The 24181-nt window shown below is 47.8% G+C and overlaps 1 protein-coding gene across 3 annotated transcripts in view; it reads right to left on the bottom strand.

The window, feature by feature from the left end:
* LOC144152890 (uncharacterized) overlaps nucleotides 1-24181 on the bottom strand; it is a 79431-nt gene that overhangs the window by 13543 nt on the left and 41707 nt on the right. For all 3 annotated transcript variants that reach the window (XM_077684429.1, XM_077684427.1, XM_077684430.1), the window contains 3 exons: nucleotides 23851-23936; nucleotides 15156-15411; nucleotides 5483-5761 (listed from right to left, as the gene is read on the bottom strand). In XM_077684429.1, the coding sequence (XP_077540555.1) occupies nucleotides 5483-5761; nucleotides 15156-15411; nucleotides 23851-23936 (621 nt within the window). The remainder of the gene's footprint in view (nucleotides 1-5482; nucleotides 5762-15155; nucleotides 15412-23850; nucleotides 23937-24181) is intronic.

The raw sequence follows: 24181 nt of genomic DNA on the forward strand, positions 1-24181 counted from the left end.
TGTGCGGCTAACAGTAAAATGCTTCTTCCACGGCCAGGCGTCTCCACTATTCTTAACAAAGGGTTGTTGATTTCGGACTTCATTCTATCCGAGAATTCACATTTAGTTTCAATTGGTTTCCTGATTGGATATCTGGGCGAGAGCACTGGGACACCGGCTTCATTTTGTGCTACGGATGGGATGACAAAGCTGTCATTGAAGAGCAATTGTGGGGTGCACCCTTGCAATCGGCTAAAGCGGTTCTGAGACCTCAATAGAATGGGCCAGCCAACGGGTCCAAAATTGGTCCGGCTTTCTCTCTCTCAGCTCTCACTTACAAATCTCGCCACAAACTACACGATTTCTTTTGGCAACTTTTAAACGACAGTGCGTATGACTCGGTCGGTATAGAATTTTTCCGTCCACTCTGTTAAACTATCCACCCAAAATTATTCGAAAACAGGCCACTGAGACCCCTCTATCATTATGCCGACTTTCGTTTACTTTTCATAATTATTTGACAGTAAAGTTTTCACCATTACGAAATTCCCGCCTGCTCTCAATGCAAGGGCATCTACAGGAGAATTAGGGTCACAGAAACTGAGTGTAACTGTTTTTTTTTTTTTCAAAACTATCCCCCAACAACTTATGTGACCCCTGGCTGACAAGACATCATTTCGCCGAGTTTCATTTGCTTTTCAAAGTAATCTAGTTCACAGTGAGGTTGTAAAAGTTATGTAATTATCACCTGCTCTCTATACATTGGCTTCTACGGGGGAAGCGGACAGCTCCCTATTTGTCTGCCAGGATAGAGCTCTAGTCCTTGCAAGTTTCGTTAAGCTAATTAAGTAAGAAGTATGCCCAACCCCCAATGACAAACAAACGTGCTTTGCCTCGTGCACTGTTCTGCTTTTGCTGTCCAGCCGCGTTCACATCATGGATTGTGGGCAACATGGGGAGCACAGGGGCAGCTTTGCTGGCCTTATACCTTTACAGAATGACACCACCCAGGTGGCGCCAATAAACTGGTTCAAAAGAAGTGGAAGTATAATGGCTTAGTAAATGGGTTCTCCTCCATATAGTAAAATTAAGGTGTCGCTTACAAGGACACCGAATTAATTAATGTCGTGTAGTGCTAAAAGGTTTGTTGCAAGTTGCTACATAGCAACGGTTAATGATAACTAAAGAAAATTCTGTCCACCTGTACATCATGCATGCATGCAGTCCAAAAATAAACGTATGCTATTGTGGTAGGTGCATAAATTCAGCTTTTTAGGGCGAAGTATCTATTACGTTACATCTTTCAAGGCCATTCATTCCTTTGAAAGTGACCTCGAGCTGCCGGCACGAAACCAGAGCCTTTCTTTGATATTGGTCCGCTCGCTCGGAGCCCGGATGCTGCAGTAAAACACGACGAAGCAAGGGTAAAACGGCTGCTTCAGCTGAGCTTGATCGCTCATGCCCGGATGGGCCTTCTGAGCGTGAGCTTCACTACAAGCAGAGTCCCTCAATGCTTTGAGGGAATGTAGCACACGCAACAAGAGTAATGTTATCATACAGGAGATATACCTAGATGGCAAGGTGGGAAATCTCAAACCCAGAAAAACTAACAAAACACTGTATGCATAGTCGTCACTTTCGCTCGTGATAACCAGGAGTAGAAGTGTTCAACCTTAGCTATTTTTTCTATAAAATATTGTGTCTCCCGTATATTCCTCTCGCATAGGCTTCGAGGGTTTCATATCGGTACTCTTAATTCCTTTGTTTCACAATGGTTGAATAAATGCTGCGACCACCACAGTATAAAACGCCTTATCATAATCGACGATGACTGTGTACACGTTTTTATGCTCCCTGAATGTCTCATTAACCTAGTTAATAACATTATTGGGATTGCTTGAAAACTAACCATCCAAAAAACAAACGTGTGGCTTACGTTTCGTTAACTATTTTTGAATAACAGATGACATGCAGGCTCATTCGTATGTAATTCATTAGCCCTCGATATCGTTCTTCTCGTGGATGACACTGCGTATGTTTGTGTTTTTTTTAAGTTTAAGGTTCCCGATAATAATTCCGCAAGTATTCATTGTGTAATATCGCCTGTATTCATCGGCACAACCAATGTTATTTCATCGTGGTTTGTGATTTCCGCATCTTTCTTATCTGGCTGTTTGTTCAAGACGCCTATTGTTACGGTGGGAACTTCGCTTAAACTAGGTTTTGCACGTTTTTGTCTCACAGTAACAAATAGACTAAACTGGAATATTCATAAGGAGAAAATTAGCTCGAGTTCCGGAAACTGTGCCTCTCGAGACTGAAACTGCATAAAACTAATCTAAACAGATAGCAACTGTCCTATCTCTCCCTCTTTTGACATTAAATTGAATTTACACGCTTAAATCTGGACGATTTACGAAATTTAAATCAAAAGAACAAATATTTTTCCGCGGAAGCTGTTTTGCATAAGATGAGAAAAAATTTCAGGAACGCGCAAAGGGGAATTGTCAATTAGGCCAGTATGCTATACACCGGACCCCTTAGGAATCGGCTTCACAACTACACGCACTTGCATTAATGGAAAGACATTTCTGCTGGCACCATATACGCAGTCTTATATGAAGGTGGCGAGGCCTTAGCGATTTTTAATAAACCCCTATTAGATATTACAGATATTACAGAGTACCTGCAGGTTGAAAGAAAAACAGCGCAGTCATTGCTATTTAGCTGCAAATTAGAGCAGCCCAAAGGTTTTGGAAAGGCGTCTGGACTGGGATCTGCTTAGAGAATTGGCCGTGTTCGGTACTTCGCGCGGTTTTTGTGTTGTATCTCCGTCACAAAAAACCGCCCTGCCGCAGCTGGTATGAACGGCTGCAGTAGACCAGCTCTGGTGCCTGCCCCAGAAGCGGAGTGGGCGCTCTGCCATGGCCGAGATGGTCCATCGCACTGCCTAAAAAAGAGGACCTGCTGGTGGGCAAACGGCATCCGCCAGCAGCTCCGTCTCATCTTCTATTGCGATGTATGGTGTTTAGGGGTTCTCTACATAAGAACGCTCTTGCATTATGTAGACATCGCGCGTAGCGTTTCTGGTCTGTCTCCTAGATCTACGGTAAATAGGTCGACGCACACTTGCACGCTATGACAGCTTAGTATGAATCGGGTGTTTCCAAAGCCGTTTCACGTCGCAAAAAAAAAGCGTGCACGCAAGAAAAGCCATCATGTCAGGTTACAGAAATTTTCACACACGGCACTCTTTCTGGCTTATTGGCAGGTAACCATTTCGTTCCCTTACACTACGAAAAAAACGTTCAGAAAATATCTATTCGCTTAACTTATTTCTCACGAACAGCCCCGTATTATAGCGCCGTGTTTATTACCCGTACTGACAATGCACGCACGCCACCATAAATGCGTTTCGTTGCAGCGTTGCTTTTGTGATACTAGTGCCAGAGTCCGTCAGTCCGTCAATGCTTTTCTGGTCGTGAAACTTCGCCGTCACGCTATGGGAGAGCTTCGTACGCTGTTCAGGGAGGCCGCGCCGCGGCGCTGGCGTTGATCGGAGGGCAGCCGGCGAAGCGGTCGGAGGGGAGTGCGGCACGTAGCAGACGCTCCTCGCGGTGTTAGCAGGGCTCGTGGGGACTTCTAAAAAATCAAGCACAGATAGCAGTCGGCAGTTTTGAGCGTGCGTTCTGCCGCATACGGCTTCCTTGCAAGGGCTGCAATCCTGACGGCTTCGTTTCGTAGCCACAATTGAAGGCACAACTGCCAACATTCCGTTTCTATCCAGAAAAGTGCCGCCAAACACGTACGCAAGTTCTGCCGCGACGGCTGAACGCGCGCTGCAGCGGCGGCGGCTCGATGCCCTCTGTAGGTAACCTCGAGAACAGACCGCTGTACAGGGTGGAGACACCCTTTGAACGATCCCGTGCCGCCCCTATTGGGTCGAAGTGCTCAACGCGCTGTTCTTTTCGTTTCCCACAAGAGCATTGACGGACTCTGGTCCGTCAGTCCGTCAATGCTTTTGAAAAGCATTGACGGACTCTGCTAGTGCGCTAAAAAAAAATTTCATGGGTCAGCTTCACCACAGTGCACTGAAATTTTTATCCATGCCGCCAACAAAGGAAATTTGGCCAGTAGTTTAGAGTGTGCGTTCAACACATTTTTCCACGCACAACAATCGCTTGGAACTCATTAAAGAACTCGTGTCAGGCTACTGATGATGCTAGTTTTATTCTTAAAAGTTCATTTATTTAGGTGAGGCTTAAATTATTAGGGTTCCGGTTATTTCTTATGTCTTCGAACAAAAGCTCTCGATGCTCCACGCGTCTTTGGAGCGCGTGGGGTTGGAAAACGAACGTCTGGGTGTGTGTGCTATTTGCCTGCGGTCACCACAAAAGTCGCACACCCTTCAACGTGTACTTTGATCTCAAGCTTATGCGTCTCATCACTAAGATATGCAGCTCGAATAGATTACCTGGTTAATAGTAGGTAGTATGTTTAAGATCCAACCATAACTTAGACCTGAAGCATGTGCCCTTTTATTATTCAGCAATAGTCACCGTTTACAAGATGAGCAGAGTCTAATTATATATGCGTGTGTGTGTATGTGTTCTTCATCGGGATGAGTGTCGTAAATGACCAATACAAATAAAATTTGCTCACACCTTTCACCTCCATTTTCTGTAACTTCCATATCGCGTGCTAAAAAGCTCTGCTGGTCATACACCTTCACATAGTCCAATGGCTCATGATTTTATGTTGTGTGCATCACTTCTTTTCAATATGAAAGGTCTGAGTGACGATAAATAAAAATAAGAACTCTACGGCACCTCAGCACTCGCTGTGCTGCAGTGAATGCAAAAAGTATTAGCTTTGAATTCTGGAACAAATGTGAAGGTACCTTGTGTGTCGCCACGTATCATAGTTGCTGTTGAAATGACGTACCGCCCACAGTAACACGTGTTCAGTGTACGCATGTTTTGCTTCATTGTCATCACCATCCTTCTTTTTCCTTTGCTACGTTTTCTTTCACTTTCAGTTACCGTGAATGAAGGGCTATACCAGCCGCCATTGTTAGCTCCATATACACGCTATTAGTGGGAACCTGGTTTGTTACTCACCTAATTGATACCTTTCTCAAAGTTTCCATGTAGCAGTGAGCACATGGTCCCAACCCATTCGCTAGGTTCAGTTTTCTTGAGCCCAATTAATGGAACTGTCGTGGTGCAGGGGTCCGTGCTCCTCTCGCTTCCCGGGGGACCCGGTTTCGAGTACCAATCAGCGGAAAATTTAACCAATCTTCTTATAGCATTATTCTTCTCCAACTGTTAGTTGCTTTGCTTATAGGATCTTATCCATAAAACTGGGCGTCATTGCGAGTGTACATTGACCTGTTTTTAACCTTTGACCACTCACCCGGTTTTTGTGCTATCCGTCGGCCACTTTGTGTGCAAGAGCAGCCAAACGTTCGACCTATATTATTGACAAACAGAGCGCTCCTTACGCAATGACCACGTGGTAACCGAGGTTGTGGCGGGTGGTCCCATCTGCCGTGTTCCCTCGAAGAACGCTCGAATCTCCACTTCATAGGTCGTTTCAGCGACCAGGTTTATCACTCGAAGTGATGTGTTGGTGGTTCTGTGCGACCGGAATCTTTCGCCGTCGTACAGCCGAATTTCGTACTGTGGGACGTCAGCGTAGTGCAGCAGGCTGAGTTTCCACTGCAGTTGTATTGAATCGGCACCAACGGCCTCCACAGTGGTAAAGGAAGGCGCCCGAAGAGCTGAAAGAAAAAGAGAGAGACGGCGCAGACACTTTAGGCAGAGTTTAAGCGCACGATACACGGTTATGTGTGTTATTGTGTGCTCTTGAAACGACTACCATATGAATGTATTTGCAGAAGCATGCCACGAGTAGTCTGCAAGTTGAAAAAAAAAACGCAATGCAGTTTTACACATAACTAGCCCAGCGCATTGGCAGCTGTCATAGGGGTGTGTCGAGGGAATTAAAGTAACTGCAATAAAAGAAATTTTTAACCGACTTTTCCCATTTACGGAATAATTTCTTGCGATAATGATCGTGAAGCTTTGCAAACTGATCTTAACGCTATCAATGCATAGTGCTCATCTTGGCTAATGACCCTAAACCATCCCAAAACTAAGTATATGTCCTTCACTAATCGCGCCTCCCACTTTCCTGCCTCCTACGTACTCAATAACCGTGCCATGGACCTCGTCTCCACTTATAAATATCTGGGAATTCCTTTAAAACCCTATGTGTCATGACAGTATCACATAAAACACACTCTGGCTTCCGCTAATTGCTCTTTCGGTGTTCTAACGCGTAACCTTAAACATGCGCCTTCTGATATTCGCAAACTTGTCTTTACTACACTAATACGTCCTAAAATTATAATATGCAGCAGCCATTTGGTATCCCCATCAGGCATACATCGCACTGATATTGAATCTCTGCAAAACCGGGCTGCTCGCTTCGTATATTCAGACTGCTCACCTCATTCTAGCGTCACGGCACTAAAATGTAGCGCCGAACTAGCTGATCTAGCACACCGCCACCAACTTTCCCGCCTATCACTGTTCCATAAGCTCTATCACCACGCGTCACTTCACGATGATTTCTTCGAGCCACCTCCAGTCATTTTCACTCGCCGAGACCACTCCTACAAAGTTAAACGCACAAATTGCCACTCATCTGCCTTTGCCCGGTCTTTCATTACACGTGCCATAGTCGAATGGAATAATCTACCATCTCATAGCGTTTCTCAAAAAGACAACACAAAATTCCAGGCACTAATTCCAGAGTTAACCTAGCACTTTTCTCTTCATTTTGGTTATTTTTTTTCGTCCTTCAAAATTCGCACTAAACATTTTTATTTTTGCTGTGTATTTTATTTTTTGTTGTTGTGCTGGTAGGTTGTACATCGTGTCGTGCTTTAATTTGAACCATCTGTATTATATTCCTGTAATTTTTGCTGCTATGATGTTTTGATTGTTGCGTTATCCCTTTTTTAAAGTTTACGATGTGTATGTATTTGCGTTTACAGTTCGAACACTCCTGCTTTTTGTTTTATATTTTTCGCTTTTACTGCGCAAATACAATACGTGTGCTATGTAGCCCCCTATGTAATACCCCCTCATGGGGGCCTTTAGGGTATTGTGAATAAATAAATAAATAAATAAATAAATAAATAAATAAATAAATAAATAAATAAATAAATAAATAAATAAATAAATAAATAAATAAATAAATAAATAAATAAATACGCGCTTCTTATATTTAACAGCTGCTAACTCAAAGTTCACCAAAGAACATTTTGACATGTTTAATGCGCTCAAAATATACTTCGGCTATGAGGCGCTTTGTGGTGAAGCTTGAATAAACTTACACGTCGTTGGGAAGCATACGGAGGCGCTTTCATTTATTGCCCCATCGAGGTTTGTGAACCTTCTTGTCTGTATATAAACACAATATTTTTATTTCGTCCTCACTGTTTTTCAAACCTTGAAATTGTAAGGGACTTGAGTGGAGTCGCACGGAATCAGCCACTACTGGTGTACTTCTTCTCAGTTGCGGGAATAAAGAAATTCGATAGCTACTTAAAAAAAAATAGCTACAGAGGCGACGCAAAAACTAGAAAACGCATCTGATGCGACGAAAAAATAATGCAGATACGCTCCGTGCTAAATAGCTATGATTTCGAAGCGCTTACAAGCATGACAGAAAAAAGGATAGTGTTTATTGAGCTCTCTTCAGCGCCCCTATGATGACGACTGACAAGAACACTGTCTGCAATGAAGATGATACGTGGTATTGATATCTAATAGGAGCTACGGCCAACTGTTCTTTACAAATTTCAACATACGGTCGGGCACAAAAAAAGAATTCGGCACGTTATTGTGTATAATTTTCAGGGACAATGCAACGTGTAAGCTGGTTGCGCCCGGACGGCGCAATCGGAACTCTTGACTCTACAGTCTTGAGCTCGGCAGAGCTGCTCTGGTACAGGGCCGCGCATTAATGCGAATCTGCGGCGGAGTCCCCGTCCGAATGTACACTTACAGCTGTTGTTGTTCAGTGCACATGACCTGTTTTTGCTGATATGGCTTTGTAAAGGCCGTCCAGGTGCAATTTTGTTCGACAGTAATCGGTGCATTCCCGCTACGTAGATCGTCGCCGCTCATGGTTTTCTAGATTTTATTGAGAGCCAATGCGGGAGTCTCATTACTCATAAACTCTGGGAGCTCTGTTCTTTTGCCAGACGGTGGTTTTACTCTCCTACGTGCGTCGCGAACGAACCATTAATGTGCGCGGCTGCTACGTCGTCGCAGAACGGTGGTGTACGAGTTGCTTCTATCATTTTCCCTGCGCAACACAACTGGCAACAATGTCGTAGCTGAACGATTTTGTTCTTTCCCAGACGTGATGGGTCCGACGACGCAAAACTGGTCATGGCGAGGCTTGGACCTTCTTCGCCACGAGGTCTTCCCTCATAAAGGTACGCCCACTTCCACCGCTTAGAGTCCTCGTATGTAGCCTTCCTCATCGGCAACCGAGATCAACGACGGGAAGGCCTGAGGTTTGAATCGTTCATCTATAGATAACAGCTCGCCAAGGCAGTCAATGCTTATTAGCCTGTCTTTGAGCCGTAGAATTGAAGTTTTAGCTTCTCGTTTTACCCGGTCTGGTAGCCTGGATCGGACATCACAGTGATGTGCATATCCTTGCACGTCAAGCTCGTTACCTTTCGCACAATCTCATGTGGTCGACCACCCGCCATGGTGTATTGGCAGCCTGGGAAGCACTTATTCTTATTTTTGATGCACAAACAGGCGTTGGTTGTATACCTGTGTCTTCTTCTAGTGATAGGAGTCCATAATAAATTGCTGCAACCTTTGGCGGCAGCTACGAGAAGCGAAATTCATAGCTCATTAGCGAAAAGCTTTTGGTCGTTACGTAGAGGGCATGCAAGAAGCGAATGTTAATTCGACGCAGTAATAACGGCCCTTGTGTTACCCACATTCAATACGCGCTGCAGCTCTCAGAGCTACAGGTGTCCCAGAACCTAACTCTGTCATGCAGTGTTAGCGTGGTGAACGAGGGACTTGCAGGAAAATTGCCTCTATCCAGACGATATAAGCCAAGAGCAAAGCTCAACTTGCTTAATGCATAGAAAAAAATTGAACAGCGGTAATAGGGATCAGCACTCTGGCGTGGTTACAGCATGACAGCTGAACCAGCAGAGAAACGCTCTCAGTCGAACCAGGGAGTCGCATTCTCTCTGCTTTCCAAAGGGCGAGAATTTACAACCAGATGTCCCAACAGTGTGGCTTTCGGCGTGGTACGCACGGCACGAAGAAGTATCAACACACAAAAACATCCTCGACATATCCCGTGATAGCAGCCGGCGTACGCTGTGCCGGAGAGAGTGCGGGAAAGGAGGAATTCAGCGGACGATCGTTCAAGGCGGAGACAAGCTCGAACATGCTGCCGCAGGAACCCGTCCGTTCCGTATCTTAGCTATGGAAACACCCGTGGCTCATAGATGTGTGGCCAATACGTGGCCGCCAGGCTCCTACGTGCCGATGCATGACGAAGCTGGAATAAGCTAGCTTTAGCACCACACACGGAAGTCCTCCGTAGTGCATCAAAATTAGCCGGTGTAAAACGCGCGCACAGGGCAGCGGTGAAACACTACACCCTGAATCGTAACAGCTTCTCCGCCGGCGGTTGGAGATACCGATGTGTGAGGATTATCGACCGTTTTCCGGAGGGATTCTCTTGAAGAGGTGTGCTCGGCAGGCGGTCGAATCCAGGTCGGGACCAAACGACAGTGCAGTGGTCTCAGGTGACTGCTAAAGACACCGTGCTACAGCTTCATCCGGTCGTTCACCGGACGAAGAGTTCCACTGGGATGTCTCTGGCTTGGTAAGAAAAAGGACAGAATAGCACCAAGAACAAACGCATCGCCGGCAAGCGCGAAGACAAATCCCGACTGAAGCTTTACCAGGCGTTTAATTGCGTCAAAAACACGTTTGCTGCACTATCTTTTATCCGAGCAGTACTTTAGCCTAATGCAGGAACTTGAAAGGCTGACTTTTCGTATTAACAGAAATGTCTAACACAGAGAGACGCACTCGTAACGGGCGAAATGTTCTTCAGGGGAAGCAAAACAATCGAGAAAGTCCGGTGTGTAGAGGCTACTTCTCGCTTCGAGAGCCTTGAGCTATCGGCAATGCCCAGAGCATTATCCTTTTTGAATCGCACCTTAGGTGCGCCCATTCTCTGAAAGCTGCTGCGACCACGTAAGATTACAGTTGTCAATCTCTGCGAGAAATGTCGAGCGTGTGAAGAACATCCACGGCTCGAGAAGGCTCACAATTTGTTGTTGGAGGCGTGACGCAATGCGAGTGTTCGGCTTTGCCCCTAGGCCTCCTGCGCTGGAGTTTTGGCGACATGCAGCGCCCCTAGCGGCCGACGCCTCCGGGTAGTACAAAAGCAGACAACCCTCGCCGCCCTCCATGTGTTTTCAATTACAAGCCAGAGTGAAAGTTGGTTGTACTTAGTTTAATCGCTTTGTGGCGCGTTTAAATGACTGCATACTGTATGAAATAGCCCTTGAAGTAGTTGTAGAGGCTAAACAAAAAAATATCCGCTAAAACGAGCCGATTTATCGGCTTTCTTTTGAGCGAGCTGTCGCGGATCGCGGCGACAAATTCGTCCCTCTTAATTTTTGATCGGCTGTTGTTGAAAAGTCCTTGTCACCTAGAGTATTAGTTTAAACTAGAAGTTTCACTTCTAATGGTCAGTGAACCTGCGAGTGGGAGAGCGCCGTCACCGTCCCGGCGCTTTCGTCGGCGCTGTAAACGTAATTAGCGCTGCAAAGCTTTTTCCCCTAACGCCAAGTTGATCGCCGGAAGAGACCGGACTCGTCGGGGATGGGCTGGGGACCATGTCGCAAAACAATCGGGAACATCCAGCTTATTTTGCTTCTGTCAACACGCGATCCTATGGGACCCGCGCAGCTTTGTACTACCCGGAAGTACTGCCCGGAAGCCGCTTGCGCAACGCCCCCTGGGCAGCGCAGGAGGCCTCTAGGCATTCCCACCTTGAAGCTCTCGCCGCAAGTTGGCACGAAGGTAACACCCCCGGTAACTAAACACTGAATGGTGCTATCGTTGTCCTTCCTAGCCCCATGCTGCGCGGTTTCTAACGTCGGCCCAGCCACACGCGACACCGGTACCTCTACGAGCTCAGCTTAGGGTGCCTGGATGTTCCTCCTCGCCGAGGGGCGGGCGAGGAGGAACATTCAGGCACCCTAGCTCAGCTGACTGTAGCTCGCCCTCTGGTGCCCGAACTTGGAGTGGGGCGGACTTGGCCCGCTTTGTAGCCCTGCCATCACTTGCAACTGCCTCTATCTCCTTTGGCAAACTGTCCTCGTTCGCGGCGGTAGCCGTTGCCGAGGCCTCACGAGTCACGCTGATCCGACCTCTGCCGGAATGACGAAAACCAACGCAGACCCATAATCGCGCTCAGTGGACTCGTGCTGCCTCTTTCGGTTGCCTGTACACATGTGATGTCGTTACCTCTTTTTTTTTTACCCCGTTCCGCTCCGAGACGGCGCCACTCTCTGCAGTAGCGTCATTCGTAACGAGCTGAGTGGCAGCGCTCGGCAGCGCTCGAATATACCGTGCTTCGAAATCCAAGCCCCTTTCGCACAACAGCTGATAGGACCTGTTCGAGAAAATATAGGGATACTTTGAAAGAAGCGAAACAGCTGCCTAGGTGAGCAGCGCACGAGACGGACCATCGATGCTAATTATAGCAATCGGCAGCCGCACCCTTTGCGCTTCTCCGGCCTGTTTCGCCCACACGCGCTCTCCCGTCAACTGATACGGCTCGACGAACTAGGGTTGTAGAATTTTTACCATCGCTGCTGAACCGCGCAGTACTCAGCCCGGTTTGCCGTTAACTACGAGATCGCTTACGTATGGTTCCAGAAGCTACATGCTGTTCTCACTGTTATCTACCACACGAAAGACTAGCTCGTCTTGTTTGCAACTCCAGCAAAAGGCCTTCTCTGGCCACAGTTAAATCAGGGAAACTGTTTACGTGCTTCCAAATCTCCTTTGGCGCTGTGCCTCGGCGTCTGCACCCTTTTCTTTTTCTAGGTTAATTTAGCTTTCTGGGGCCTCACACTCGCGAGTGTGGCCCTTTTCTTTGGAAGCTCCGCGCAATGGCTGTGGCTTGTCTGGCCTCTGCCTGAAATATTTCTGGCCGTCCTTCGATCCCTGCAGGCCGCGACGTGCGATAAACTTGCGACGGGTTCAGCTTCCTTGTTTCAAGGTTTTTTAAGTCCGGCCGATCCTTCACCCAGTGCCTTACATTTTCCGGTAGTCAGTGCCAAACCGCGTAACAAAAGGCGCTGAATTACTATGTCGTGCTCGCCCCGAAAGCCTTCGCTTCTTTGAGCCACTCTCCCGGGTTGCCCATAAGCTTATAGTGGAACTTCCAGTATGACTTGCGTTTACTTTCTCGGCCTCAAGTAACTTCGCCCGAAATGCATCATTAGAGAGCCTGTACTTGCGTAAAAGACTAGATTTGACCATCTCGCAGTCTTCCGCCTCCTCTTTTGGCAAGCGGACCATCACGTCAGGCGCCTCTCCTGGTAAAAGCATCAGCAAGCGTTGATACCAAGTCTCACGATTAAACTGGGCCTTTTTGCGTGTACACTCGAAATTGAAAAAAAAAAAAAAGAAAGACAAATGTCCTCTCCAACCTTGAAGGGTCGCATTAGGTCACCCATTCGGGACGTACGTGACAGCGTGCCGGTGTTACTCTGCAGCCGCGTGCGCGAAAATTCCAGATCAGCTTTTTCAGCTCGAATTTTTCTCGCTCGAGCGGAGGCTGTTGCTGTCGCTTTTCTCGCTGTAGTTTCTGTTGTTGCATTCATTTCTAACGTTTGAGTTTTTCTGGCTCGAGGTCACCTCTCTCGTTTCTCTCTCGTGTTCACGTCCTCCTTTTTCTCGCTAGGGTTCACAATCCTTCTCTGGCCTCTTCCTCGTGTTATGCCAGTGCAGGATTTAGTGGTCTCCCGTTAATTGGTCAGCTCAGGGCATTCCGACAGCTCGTAATCGTCACCCGCAACAGCGAATATAGCCTGTATCAGCTCTGGCTACCTCAGCGCACCGGAAACATGCATTCAAGGGCAACTCTTTCGCAAGCTCGTATAGCTGCGGTTTTTACAGCACTTTCAAATTCATGGATCTGTGGAGTACTGCTTTCCCACTGAGACAAAACAGCCTTGTGTGAATAACCCACGCGACGAAGATACACGTTTTATAAGCCATCCTCTGAGCCCTGGTAAAACTCAGTGAAGAAAGGTCCCACACTCACCAGTGGACGCGGCGAATTGTGCGAATTGAGAAGCCGCCTTGACATCCATGCAGGTGGATCCGCACAGCTGGCAGCAGCTTACAAGCGACACAACTTGCACAGCTTGCACAGCTTGCAACGGACCTCCGTATTGTGGTAGCGTGGTGAACGAGTGTCTTGCAGGAGACTCGCCTCCGTTGCGACGATGCAGAGCCAAGAGAAAAACTTAACTTGTCTAATGCTGGGGGAAGATGAGAATAGCGGTGATACAGAGCAGCACCTTGGCGGGCTTACAACATGACAGCTTAATGGGCAGAGCAACGCTCTCAGTCAAGCCCGGGAGTCGCATTCTTTCGACTCGCCGAACGGCGATTATTTGTAGCCAGAAGTCTCAACGATCCACAGCCTTTCAGCGCGTGGAGCACGGAACGAAAAAGTGCAAACACACACAAAAGAAACCTTTCACAGGCCTCGGCGAGAAAGGAGGAGCCCAACGGATGGTCGTTGAATGCGGAGACAAGCTCCAACATGCCGCAGCTGGAACGAGTTCGTTCCTAATTTTAGCTTCTGCAACAGCCGCGGGTAAGCTTACAACAAGACCCGGGCATATCAACGTTTTTCACGAGAGTCTGAAGCAATCTCTTAGGGGTCGTGGAAAGGGCGAAATTTGTAACCAGAGTCTCAACCGCCAAGAGGAGTTGCGCACGGCCCTAACAGTACAAGAACACATGAACATCCTCCACAGATCTCGTGATAGCCTAGCGCACCGGTGCCGGAGAGAAAGGGAAAAGGGTCCAAACCTTCATCGAAGGATAGCCGACGACACGAAATAAATACAAACACAAAACATCCGCCACAGATGTCTTGAAACTTTCGGTGCACGCCGTGCCGGAGATAGGGTAGGAAAGGAGGGCTTCAACCGTCGTCCGAGGCTGGGCGAAGGCAGCAGGATCCGGCCGGTTCTCGCAACCACCGCGGGGTGAATCATCGCATTGTGGGCTTGCGAGATTAAGCGCCTCCGGCGTGTCAACACCTGGCTGATACGCTAGCTTCCCCGCAATACACACAAAACGTTTCGGCAATGCAAGCCGGCAATCCACGCGCGTACAGAGTAGGGGCGAAGCAATTCGCGCCGAATCGTAACACCACGTAAATTCCCTGTGTTCCACGCATCCGTTACGCGCTGGAGTTCTCGGAGCTCGCTGAAGTACTCATGAGGAATACAGCTCTTGCCACCGCCGAACAGTTCCGTCAACGCGTGCCTGGAATAAGAGCAGGATTGAGGGGGAACCCCCCGTTGAACTGTTCAGATAGCAATTCCAAGTTGCACATGCCTGCATGAAAATGCTTAAAAGACCGTGTTGGAAGAGGAGGTGTTGGGTTATGCTCGAGGCGCAGCGGTCGCCAGTGTGAACGGAGTAGCGAAGTTGCAGTCGGAGAAAGCATGGTTCTGGAGATGCTGAGCTTGTGCAACACGACCTGGAGCCCCGTCAAAGTGGGAAGCGTCTGCTAATCGCACTGTGCCGATACCGGACATTCTGTGTCTAAGGCTTCAATTCCAGCTACGAGGGTCGTTTTTGTGATGAGGGTGAAAAAAAAAACGAAAAAAAAAAACGCGCGTAAGTTGGCATTTTGGCACACATTGGACACCGGTAGGCCGGTTTAAATTATTTGGTAGCCCTACATTACGAGGCCCCATAGCCCAGATGTATTTACGGCGCGTAAACCTCCCAAAATAAGTCAAGTTTCTGAATTGCATGCGAACAAAGTTTTACAATACTTACGTTTCTGGGTCGCTTCAAACTCGACAACAACAACATCGCTGCACATAAATGTTGAGCAGGCCTGCACGTTCACCCAGTACTTGCAAAGTGGTCGCAGGCCCAGCAGGGGCAGGCTGTACTGGGACCACTCTTGGCTGCTTCCCTCCAACTGGAACGTATCCATCGGGTTCGCTTGAACTCCGCATCCACTTCGCTTTGCCCGAAGACCGGGTGGCGCGTCGGGCGCGCCTTTGGCAATTGTGGTGTTCACGTTCACCTGCGCGGTGCACGACAATCAGTGACTGAAAACTTGTGCCCTATCTCGCACTACTGTGGCAAAGCAATTTGTAACCCAGTATTCGTAGGGCCGAATTCGTCGAGATAGGTGGCGAGGCAGTGGAAGCGGTAAGCGAATGTATCTATTTTGGCCAAGTAGTGACCAGGGATCGCAACTATGAGGCAGAGATTATTAGAAGGATAGGAATGGGGTGGAGTGAATTCGGCAGGCATTCTCAGATAATGAATGGTAGCCTACCATTGTTCCTGGAGCAGAACGTGTATGACAGCTACATCTTACCGGTACTCATCTACAGGGCAGAAACGTGTAGGCTCACTAAGAGGGTTCTACTTAAATTGAGGACGACTCAGCGAGCAATGGAACTGGTGCCGAAAACTGCGCGGTGTCTTATCTGAGCGGCCTGTGCGCGTCGCCGAGATTGCGAAAGTTCTGCTATGGCAAGCTCGCGGAATGCGAAGTACTGCTCAGTGGAAGTCTGTCCGAGCAAATCGACGATGATGCCAAGATGCATTATTTTCCACGCGACGACATGCAGCGCGAAACGTGGACTGAGTCACTGAGTTCGTGCGCGGCGGCGGCCGCAAGAGCTGTCGCCCAAGCCAGCGGGCTCGGCGTTGCTTGGGTCAGCTTGGGTGTTGGGAACTTTAGGCTTAGCATCGTGGCGAATATTTGATCGCCGCTATTTGTACAACTGCGAATGATAAACCCTCACACAACTTTTCACCACACTATCATGCCCTTTTTCACATGTATAACTTTATTTCGGCGGTAATTGCCGATTTAGCGATCGGTGACCAAGACATCTATCGTGGTCTGTTTTGATTCTACCTCGCAGGTGGCGCCATCTTTCATCCGCTCACCGCACCGCGGTGCCGGCAGTGCTGGGTCGGAGCGCCGTACCTCCGCCGCCGGTCAGCGTAGGCTTACCATCCCGGCAAATATCTGATCGCCGCTTTTAAATTAAGCGCTGATAACAACCCCTAGCACAATTTTTCACCACACTAACATCTACTTTCTCGCATATGGAACTTCTTTTCCGCGATCAGATTGATTGGAAGAGTGGCGACAAGCTGTTTCTATCACGGTCTGCGCGGTTCGAGCCACAGCGATAGTAAAAAAAAATTACACCATCTTCCCGTAGGGGAACCCTGAGCAGTATGCGAAGCAGCCATGGGGTCGATTCAAGTGTCCATTAGTTTTCAGTTCGTCGTTTCCGTTAGGTTGAGGTACGTAGCTACCGTTATATTTTACCGTTTGGTTTCCATGGTAACTACCACACTTTTCACTTACCGGAACTACGAAATGGGAAATTGCGTTGACCCCATGGTAGCTTCGCATAATACTCATGGTTCCCCTACGGGAAGATGCTGTAATTTTATTGGAGGGGGGGGGGCGGTGTTAGAGTGGAGAGGCATTAGAGAAAGAGAGAGAGAGAGAGAGAGAGAGAGAGAGAGAGAGAGAGAGAGAGAGAGAGAGAGGGAGAGAGAGATGTTGTACGTGGTATGGGTTTGTCTCTATTTAGGCATTATCATCATCATGTTCAACGTAGGTGATGTCCAGCGGTGGTTGGCGTTCCGCTTTGATTATGACCGCCTTATGGTCTGAGAAATGGCAAGGCCTGTTGTAGTGGATGAACCCTAAAGTGCTGAAGATGAGGTCGATGCACGTTCTCCGGATGGTTGTGGGCTGCTTGTAATCACGGCCCGCCGGAGGCTCGCCGACGCACGCCGCCGCCGCCGACGATGAAACGTCGAAGGCGCGTCTCGTGCGGGCCCAGGAAGACACCGGCAACACTGTCGCTAAAGGAGCGATTAAAGGGGAAGCGTGCTCGTCTCGCGCCGGCCCAGGAAGACACCGGGAACACTGTCGCTCCAGGAGCCTTTAAAGGGTAAGACACCACCGGGCGTTCAGCAAGCCGAGCATGCGCAGGGGGGGTGTGGACGCCGCACGGCGAAGGGAGGGACATAGCCCCAACTATGACATGCTCCGCATCTAAAAACGGAAGACGGCGAGGACGTCGCCGGCCTAATTTCCTGGCCAAATAAAGTTGTTCTGTCTGTCTGTCTGTCTGTCTGTCTGTCGCGTGGCAGCGACTCATCCGAGTCTGACCATTGAGACGACATGTCGACTGCGCGGGCGAGTGCGGACCGGGTGCAATCGTAGCAGACGATGCGGCAAACGTCCCTGACGTCACGGAAACCGTGACGTCATATTCTCCGTCTTGCATTTGAACGGCCGTATGGCGCGCGACGACCAAATTTGAAACTGATTGAAATAAATGAGTTATAATTAACTCTACGCTGGTGGCTGCCCGCTTTTGGTTCGATTTTTTTAATTACTGGACCACTAGGTATTCATTACAACATAAAAACCGAAAGGAAGAAATTAAGTGTCATCACTCCTTTGAATACAGGAATTCGTTACATAGATGTTAGTTACACTCTGGTTTAACTGTACATTGATGATCTCGTACAAGTTGTTAAAGAAATTGTGTACGTAGCGCATGCAGCTTAGGGAAAACAAGCAGTATAGACTTAGCTAAACTATACACACGGTCTATAAAAAAAATATTTTGGTCAACTAAACTAAAACAAAAGCCATATTCTTTGGAGCCAAAACACGACTTGTGACCTCATCAGAACTCTTTTACTGGGGGCCAATGAATACAAATAACTAATGTAGTTAAATCTCTCGGTGTTTATTTTAGTGAGCTTATGCTGTGGGGTGCTCATTTCGAGTACCTGCAGAATAAACTATCTCGTACAGTCGGACTAGTTAGGGGATTGCAATTCATGCTGCCGGTAAAAACAAAGCTTATTTTGTACTTTGAATTTTTCCAGCCCAATATAAGTGCACCGTAACTTAACCGGGGGTAACATCAGAGCAAGCAATAGTAATAAACTTTCAGTGCTCGAGAATGGTGCATTGAAAGAAATGTCAAATGCGTCAAATCTATCGCCTTCTATCGACTTGTACTCGATGTATCGACTCGTGCTCGATATATCGGAGAATTAAACTTGCTTCGTTCTATGATTTCAGCTTGCTCGAATTGTACAAATCACTGTCCGAACTTCGAGCGCCGTTCCTTGAGGAAACGATTCACTTACAAAAAATCTTTAGCCATCTCTTAGTAACGTGAAACCTGGGGAGGGGCGAAGCCTGCAGTGTATATATAGAGAGAGACAACTTTATTAAGGCCTGCGCTTTACCTACAGGCGCCCGAGCCCCGGTGAGGGGGCAGCGCCGTCGGCTGCTGGCGTTTGAGGGCCGCCAGCGCATGCAGTGTATAGGTGTTGGCGCCTTGGCGTTTTGCCCTCGGAGATGAAACCGGGGGGGAGAGGGGGGGGGGGTAGAGGTGTACTACCGCAAGGTTCGATGTCTATGAAGCACAAAGCGTTCTATAACGAGGCGTTGGAAAACGAGCGTCCCCCGGTGTCTTCTTTTAGTACGCGTTACGTTCTAGCACGAGGCGTTGGAAAACGAGTGCCCTGTGTTTTAGTACCGTGACTATATGTGACGACGACGACAGGAGACGCCGACAGCCCGAGCCCCTAATGGACTTCGGACGAATTACGGATGGCAAACATTAAGTTATGCGTTGCTTACTCTGCATAACCGATTCGGCCTACCCAACTGTTGTGATCGTTTGCAGTACTACCAACAGAAAAAAGCATTTATTTTATTAAAGTGCCTTTCAGTGTATGTTTTACTTTTGTGGCCTTTTGTTGTTCATGATGTTCACTTGTCTTCTTCCTATGCCTGCCTTTGGCATATCTTTGGTACTTTCTGCGTTGGATGTATTTGTGTTGAATCCTTATGCACGAAAATAATTTTACTGAACAGAAACTGTGCATCAATGTTTAAATGTTTTTGTTTACACTAGAAACTGCATCAGTGCTTTGTTTCTTGCTACCTGCTCTTTGTTACGCTTGCGGCCCACTTAGCTCAGGGGAAGGGAGCGTCGTCAAGCCACGGCTTTTTGTCCGCCTTCTCCCTCATGTAGTTTACATGTCTTAAATATGCTTGAAACTTGAAAAACACATAGCTGTTGAGGACTAATGTAGACGCATTACAAATTACTACAGAAGCATTTTCGCCTCTCAAAGAGGACTGTGTTGTGTCTTTGCTTTCAGCTCTGGGATGAACTTGGCTGGCTGGAGCGCGGGCTCAGTGTTGAGTGACATGTGCCTTTTGTTTCTTCGCTACCGGTGGATTTCATTCAGCAGCCGCTAGTGAACAAACGATATCGCTGTCGCAGCTCCCTTCTATGAGCCGGTGTATCCACGCCGTCGCCATCACGCAGTGAAATAAACGATCGTCTGCGAGCTCGATAGCTGTCGAGCAGACGACCACAATTGCACAGCACATGGCATGGAATGTACAACCGTTAATTGGTACTTCACGATTACACATACAAGCTAAACTTTCGTAGCCTTCACGCGCAACATGCACAGTCTTTGTGAAACTTTTATGGGCCAAGCCGGAAACGTGCAGGCTGCCAAAAGTTTTATATCCAAGCTTACGCCCCGAGCGAGGATGAAACATTTTATGCAGGAAAGCTAGAGAAAACACATTCATTTCTTACTGCCTTCAAATATTTTTGTCACATTTAAGTGTAAAGCCGTTTCTTTGAATTCTTTGTGGTCTAGAAGGCTTAGGATTTGCCCCCAAAAATTTTAACAAAGGGTGTACGTCGTCAAGAAGCGAAAATCCTCACTCCTTAAACATTTTTTCCCTTGTAGAGAACAACGAAAATGTCAACAGCGCAACGCACCATTCCAGGTTCTTGGATAAGGTCACGTCAGCATGCCTAAAGTGCGCCGATGCCGAACGTAACGGGAGGGATATTGGGATGCACGCGTCATTGTCACCGACCTCAAAACGGGGACCAACCGAAAAAAAAAGAGCAGCCGTAGCATTGTTTACACTTTATTGTCCCTGTAAAATAAAAATTACAAAGATGGCTGCAGGTGCCATCTTCGAACGTTCGTCCCCTTGTGGCTAAACCTTTCAAGGTTGTCCCCGAAAAATCTCATCCCGATTAGATTATCAGAACACGTTAAATAGACACATAAAAGATAGAAGATAGTTTTACATGGTTTCAGTTTGTTAAATGCGTTTGAAAAACCAGTTACTATATTATCAAAGACTCTCTGCTTAAGCGGAAGTACGTCACCATGAAAGGGACGCAAAACGGACGTTTTCAAAACGGAAAATTACGAGAATACCACCCCTGGTCTACATCGCTGTGTTGTCGGAGATAACCTGCTGGATACCAACTATAAACAGCTTCTCTGTAGTACCAATCTGAATCTGAAGGCAGGCCAGTATCGAAAGTCTAATTAGTGCTCGCTGCATACCTTTGCCGCGCTACTAAGTGAGGAGTTGTTTCGCATGGCTTCCACTTTTTAGAGGAAGCTCCGAGAAAGCGTATTGAAGCAATTTTAAATGTTTCTTCGGGCGTTCACAACCATCAAGCCGAGAGGCGGCCGACAGATATAATAGCGGAGCTTTTGAAGCTGGAGTTCCATCCGTGCCTGGCGTCTCTCAAAACTCGGCGCGGAAGAGCTAGAGAAAAAAAAAAATAAATAAAAAACGCTAGTCGAAGTGAGAAGGGAAGTGCCTAAGACGCACGGAGCCGACGAGCACGTGTGGGGAGTGCGCTTCGCGGCGCAGATGTTCGGATGGGGAGCCGTGCCTGCTGTCGCTCGAAACACGGCGCCGGAAAGTGGAGTGGAGGAAAGGCTGGGCCAAGGAGTGGGATAGGGAAGTGACGAGGAGGCAAAGAGCCGAAGAGCAAGTGTGGCGAGTGCGCGTGGCGACGCAGTTGTTCTGGTGGGGAGGCACGTATCGGGGACTGGCTGCGCCTTGTGATGACGTAAGCTGTCACGGTGGCGCTGTCCTAGTTTGTGAGAGACGGCGTGCGCTCGGAGGAGTCATTGTCAGATCTACCGATAAATTGGGCAGACCTAAGAAGAGCAAAGTTAGAGACCCTGCAACACTTTCGATAAGAGTGTTCAGTCTTTCCTTCGCGTCTAGAACCACTGCGAAAGCTATACGCCTCGAGCTTCGCGATCACTGCGCCGCCTGCCGCCGCTCCTCCGCGGCGTTGACGGGATTTGCGCTGCGTGGCTGATAGGGCCGCGTGCAGTGCTTAGGTTCTGTTTCGCTTCTTTTCGCCTTTCCGCGCCCTGAAAAAAACTTGTTATGGTGACGTCTATAGGCAAAGAGTACGTTTAGGTCACTTAAAAAGCAGCTATGTCTTCGTAGAGTACGCGATCACCTGTAAGAGCTACCCGGAGACGCGGTGCTGCGCGCTTCGTCGCCGCTTTTCCGGGCGTCGGCGACGGTAGCAACATATCACCCCTGTCGCCTCCAAAACATCAGGCACAAATGAATTCTACTGTCGCCTCGTTTAGACCTGATACTGGCACAATGAGAGGTTGTCTTCATTTTGCAGCGTGGACAACGAATGCGGCTTCGTTTCGAATATATACGTCGCAGAAAAATATGTTTCGGGGATGTGGTTACCCAATCCCGGACTATAACTTATGCCTTTTATAAGCATATAAATGATGCGAAAATGTTAAGTATATTCCAAGCCTAGCTGTGCGTCGTTAAATATGTGCCCACACACCAAGGCAAGTTAATGAAACCACGGAAAAATAAATGCTGTGCAAGTGCGGAATTAAGAAACATAATTCTCTAACGGAAATAACAAAAAAACAGTGCAGCTTCTGACATGCTCAAGACGTTCGTCGAAACTTAAGCCAGGTAGGGTTCACTAGACCAACTATACGCGAAATGCACTGCTATTTTGCGAGACATCGGTAGGGGGGGGGGGGGGGGGGCAGGGAGGGGGACGCTGTGTACAAATCTGGAGCGCAATCAAGCAAGGAACGTTTTAGTAATTACACACACACAAATCTTGCGTTCACTTTTATTTTGTTTTTCTACTTCAACGAACAGCTGCTGATCATACGGCGGCCGCATTTTTGGAAGTATACAGGGTAGGCTGTTCAACAAGCGATGAAAGGTGTCGTAGGAAGAGAGTGGTATGTGATAAGCCCCTCTGATTTCAGTTTATGCTTTATTCTGCTCGCCCCTGTGCCATATGGCGATATTTCGAAGAAGCATTAGTCGCGGATGCGGATTATATTCTAAGCCCGTCTCCGCGCTGCTCGCAGAGGAGCAGATGAATGTTTGCGAGCGCTCACCTCACGACAAGACGACTTTGTCGTGTGCTGATCCCCGAGTATGTCCATTGTCCATTGTACTTTTGTTGAATATTCCCGAAATTAACACAGACTGGCTTGTAAATGGTGGTGATCAATATCTGAGGTATAATATTGTCAAACGTAACTGGCGTGCTGTCAGTTATGAGTGCCCCGCTGATTCTGTAAGCGCACAAAATCAATTTAAATCGTTGTGTATTGCCGCAGCATGAACATCTGAGGAACCAGTGGTTACGGAGACACTGCTAATAAATTCAGGTCAGAGTAACTACAATCGGCTCCATCACACGCCGGTTCCGCGACGCTGGCCTGTGACATACCTGGCGCTTATACAGACCGAATATACCACACTAAGATCGCGTCAGAAACATTTACACTCTCGTAAACACGCCTCATTTGCAAACAGAGTGACTGCTTCACATAAACATGCATTTCAAACACCCGCACACGGTAAATCTCAGTCGTGGACGTGCAGGAAAAGCAGCGGCGGCCCTTGGGAGCCGGACGCCGACTCCCGCGCCTGCTTTCGAAACGGGCCGCTAGGGGGATTTCAGTGGCGCCCCTACAGGCCGCGCTCGAGGCGTATAGTTATAGCTGGCAAGGAACGGTACTGGGTGATTTACTCGTCGCACCAGATACGCCTTCCATTCCTGCTTTGTTTTGTGGCTTTATTTTTGAAGTTGCTATCGAAAAGCATTCATTGCTGCAACCGAAGGAAATTACGGCACACAGCCGCTACGTAGTCTTAATGACGTTGTAGAACGTCATTAAGCCGTTGTAGAACGTCAAGAACGGAAAAAAAGAGCAACATTTTTTGAGCGACTTTCCGAGTTATCTGATGGGCATAGAGCAGTAATTTTTGGCTGAGGTACTTTGCGACCCTCACTCTAAGTACTGGGTGTGTTGGGTGACTACGTTCTGCAAGCATTTAAGATTTCAAAAAAAAGTTGAAAAAAGGGTTGCTGGATCCCTTTTAAGTTATATAAGACCACCATCTCCACTGCTTCTGCAGTCTTTGCAACTCAGTTGGGAAGATAGACGTTTTTTTCGTGAAATTATGTTTTGTTGGTGACTGCTCTTTTTGCTCTACTTTACACAAGTACTCTGCGGAGCTCGAATTTTAGTAAAGCATAAAAAAACAGTTTATGAGTGTAAATAGAATAATATGTATTTTTCTACTCACCAAAAAGTATTCAGCGGGACTAGGAGCTATCCAAGTAATCGCAGCCCTTGTCGAGTTCAGTGATCCGGCCGTGAGGTTTACGGGGCCTGCGCGCCAAACATGTGTTTGTTTCAGTTCTGTAGCATCAGAGTTCAATCTCGCAGCAACAACTACAGTAGAGTGGTCGTCACTGCTTCCGATCATCATCAAAGCTCTTGTCAAGCCAGTTTTTACAACCCCCCCCCCCCCTCTATTTTGATGAACACATATTTCACAGTGCTCACGTATCTGCTAGCATACAGTGCTGATACACAGTGCTCACATATTTCAGAAGCACCCTGAAGACGCGATG

The sequence above is a fragment of the Haemaphysalis longicornis genome, unplaced genomic scaffold (assembly GCF_048455015.1).
Source record: "Haemaphysalis longicornis isolate Haplotype H1 unplaced genomic scaffold, Haemaphysalis longicornis Haplotype H1 scaffold_9, whole genome shotgun sequence".
NCBI classification, from domain to species: domain Eukaryota; kingdom Metazoa; phylum Arthropoda; class Arachnida; order Ixodida; family Ixodidae; genus Haemaphysalis; species Haemaphysalis longicornis.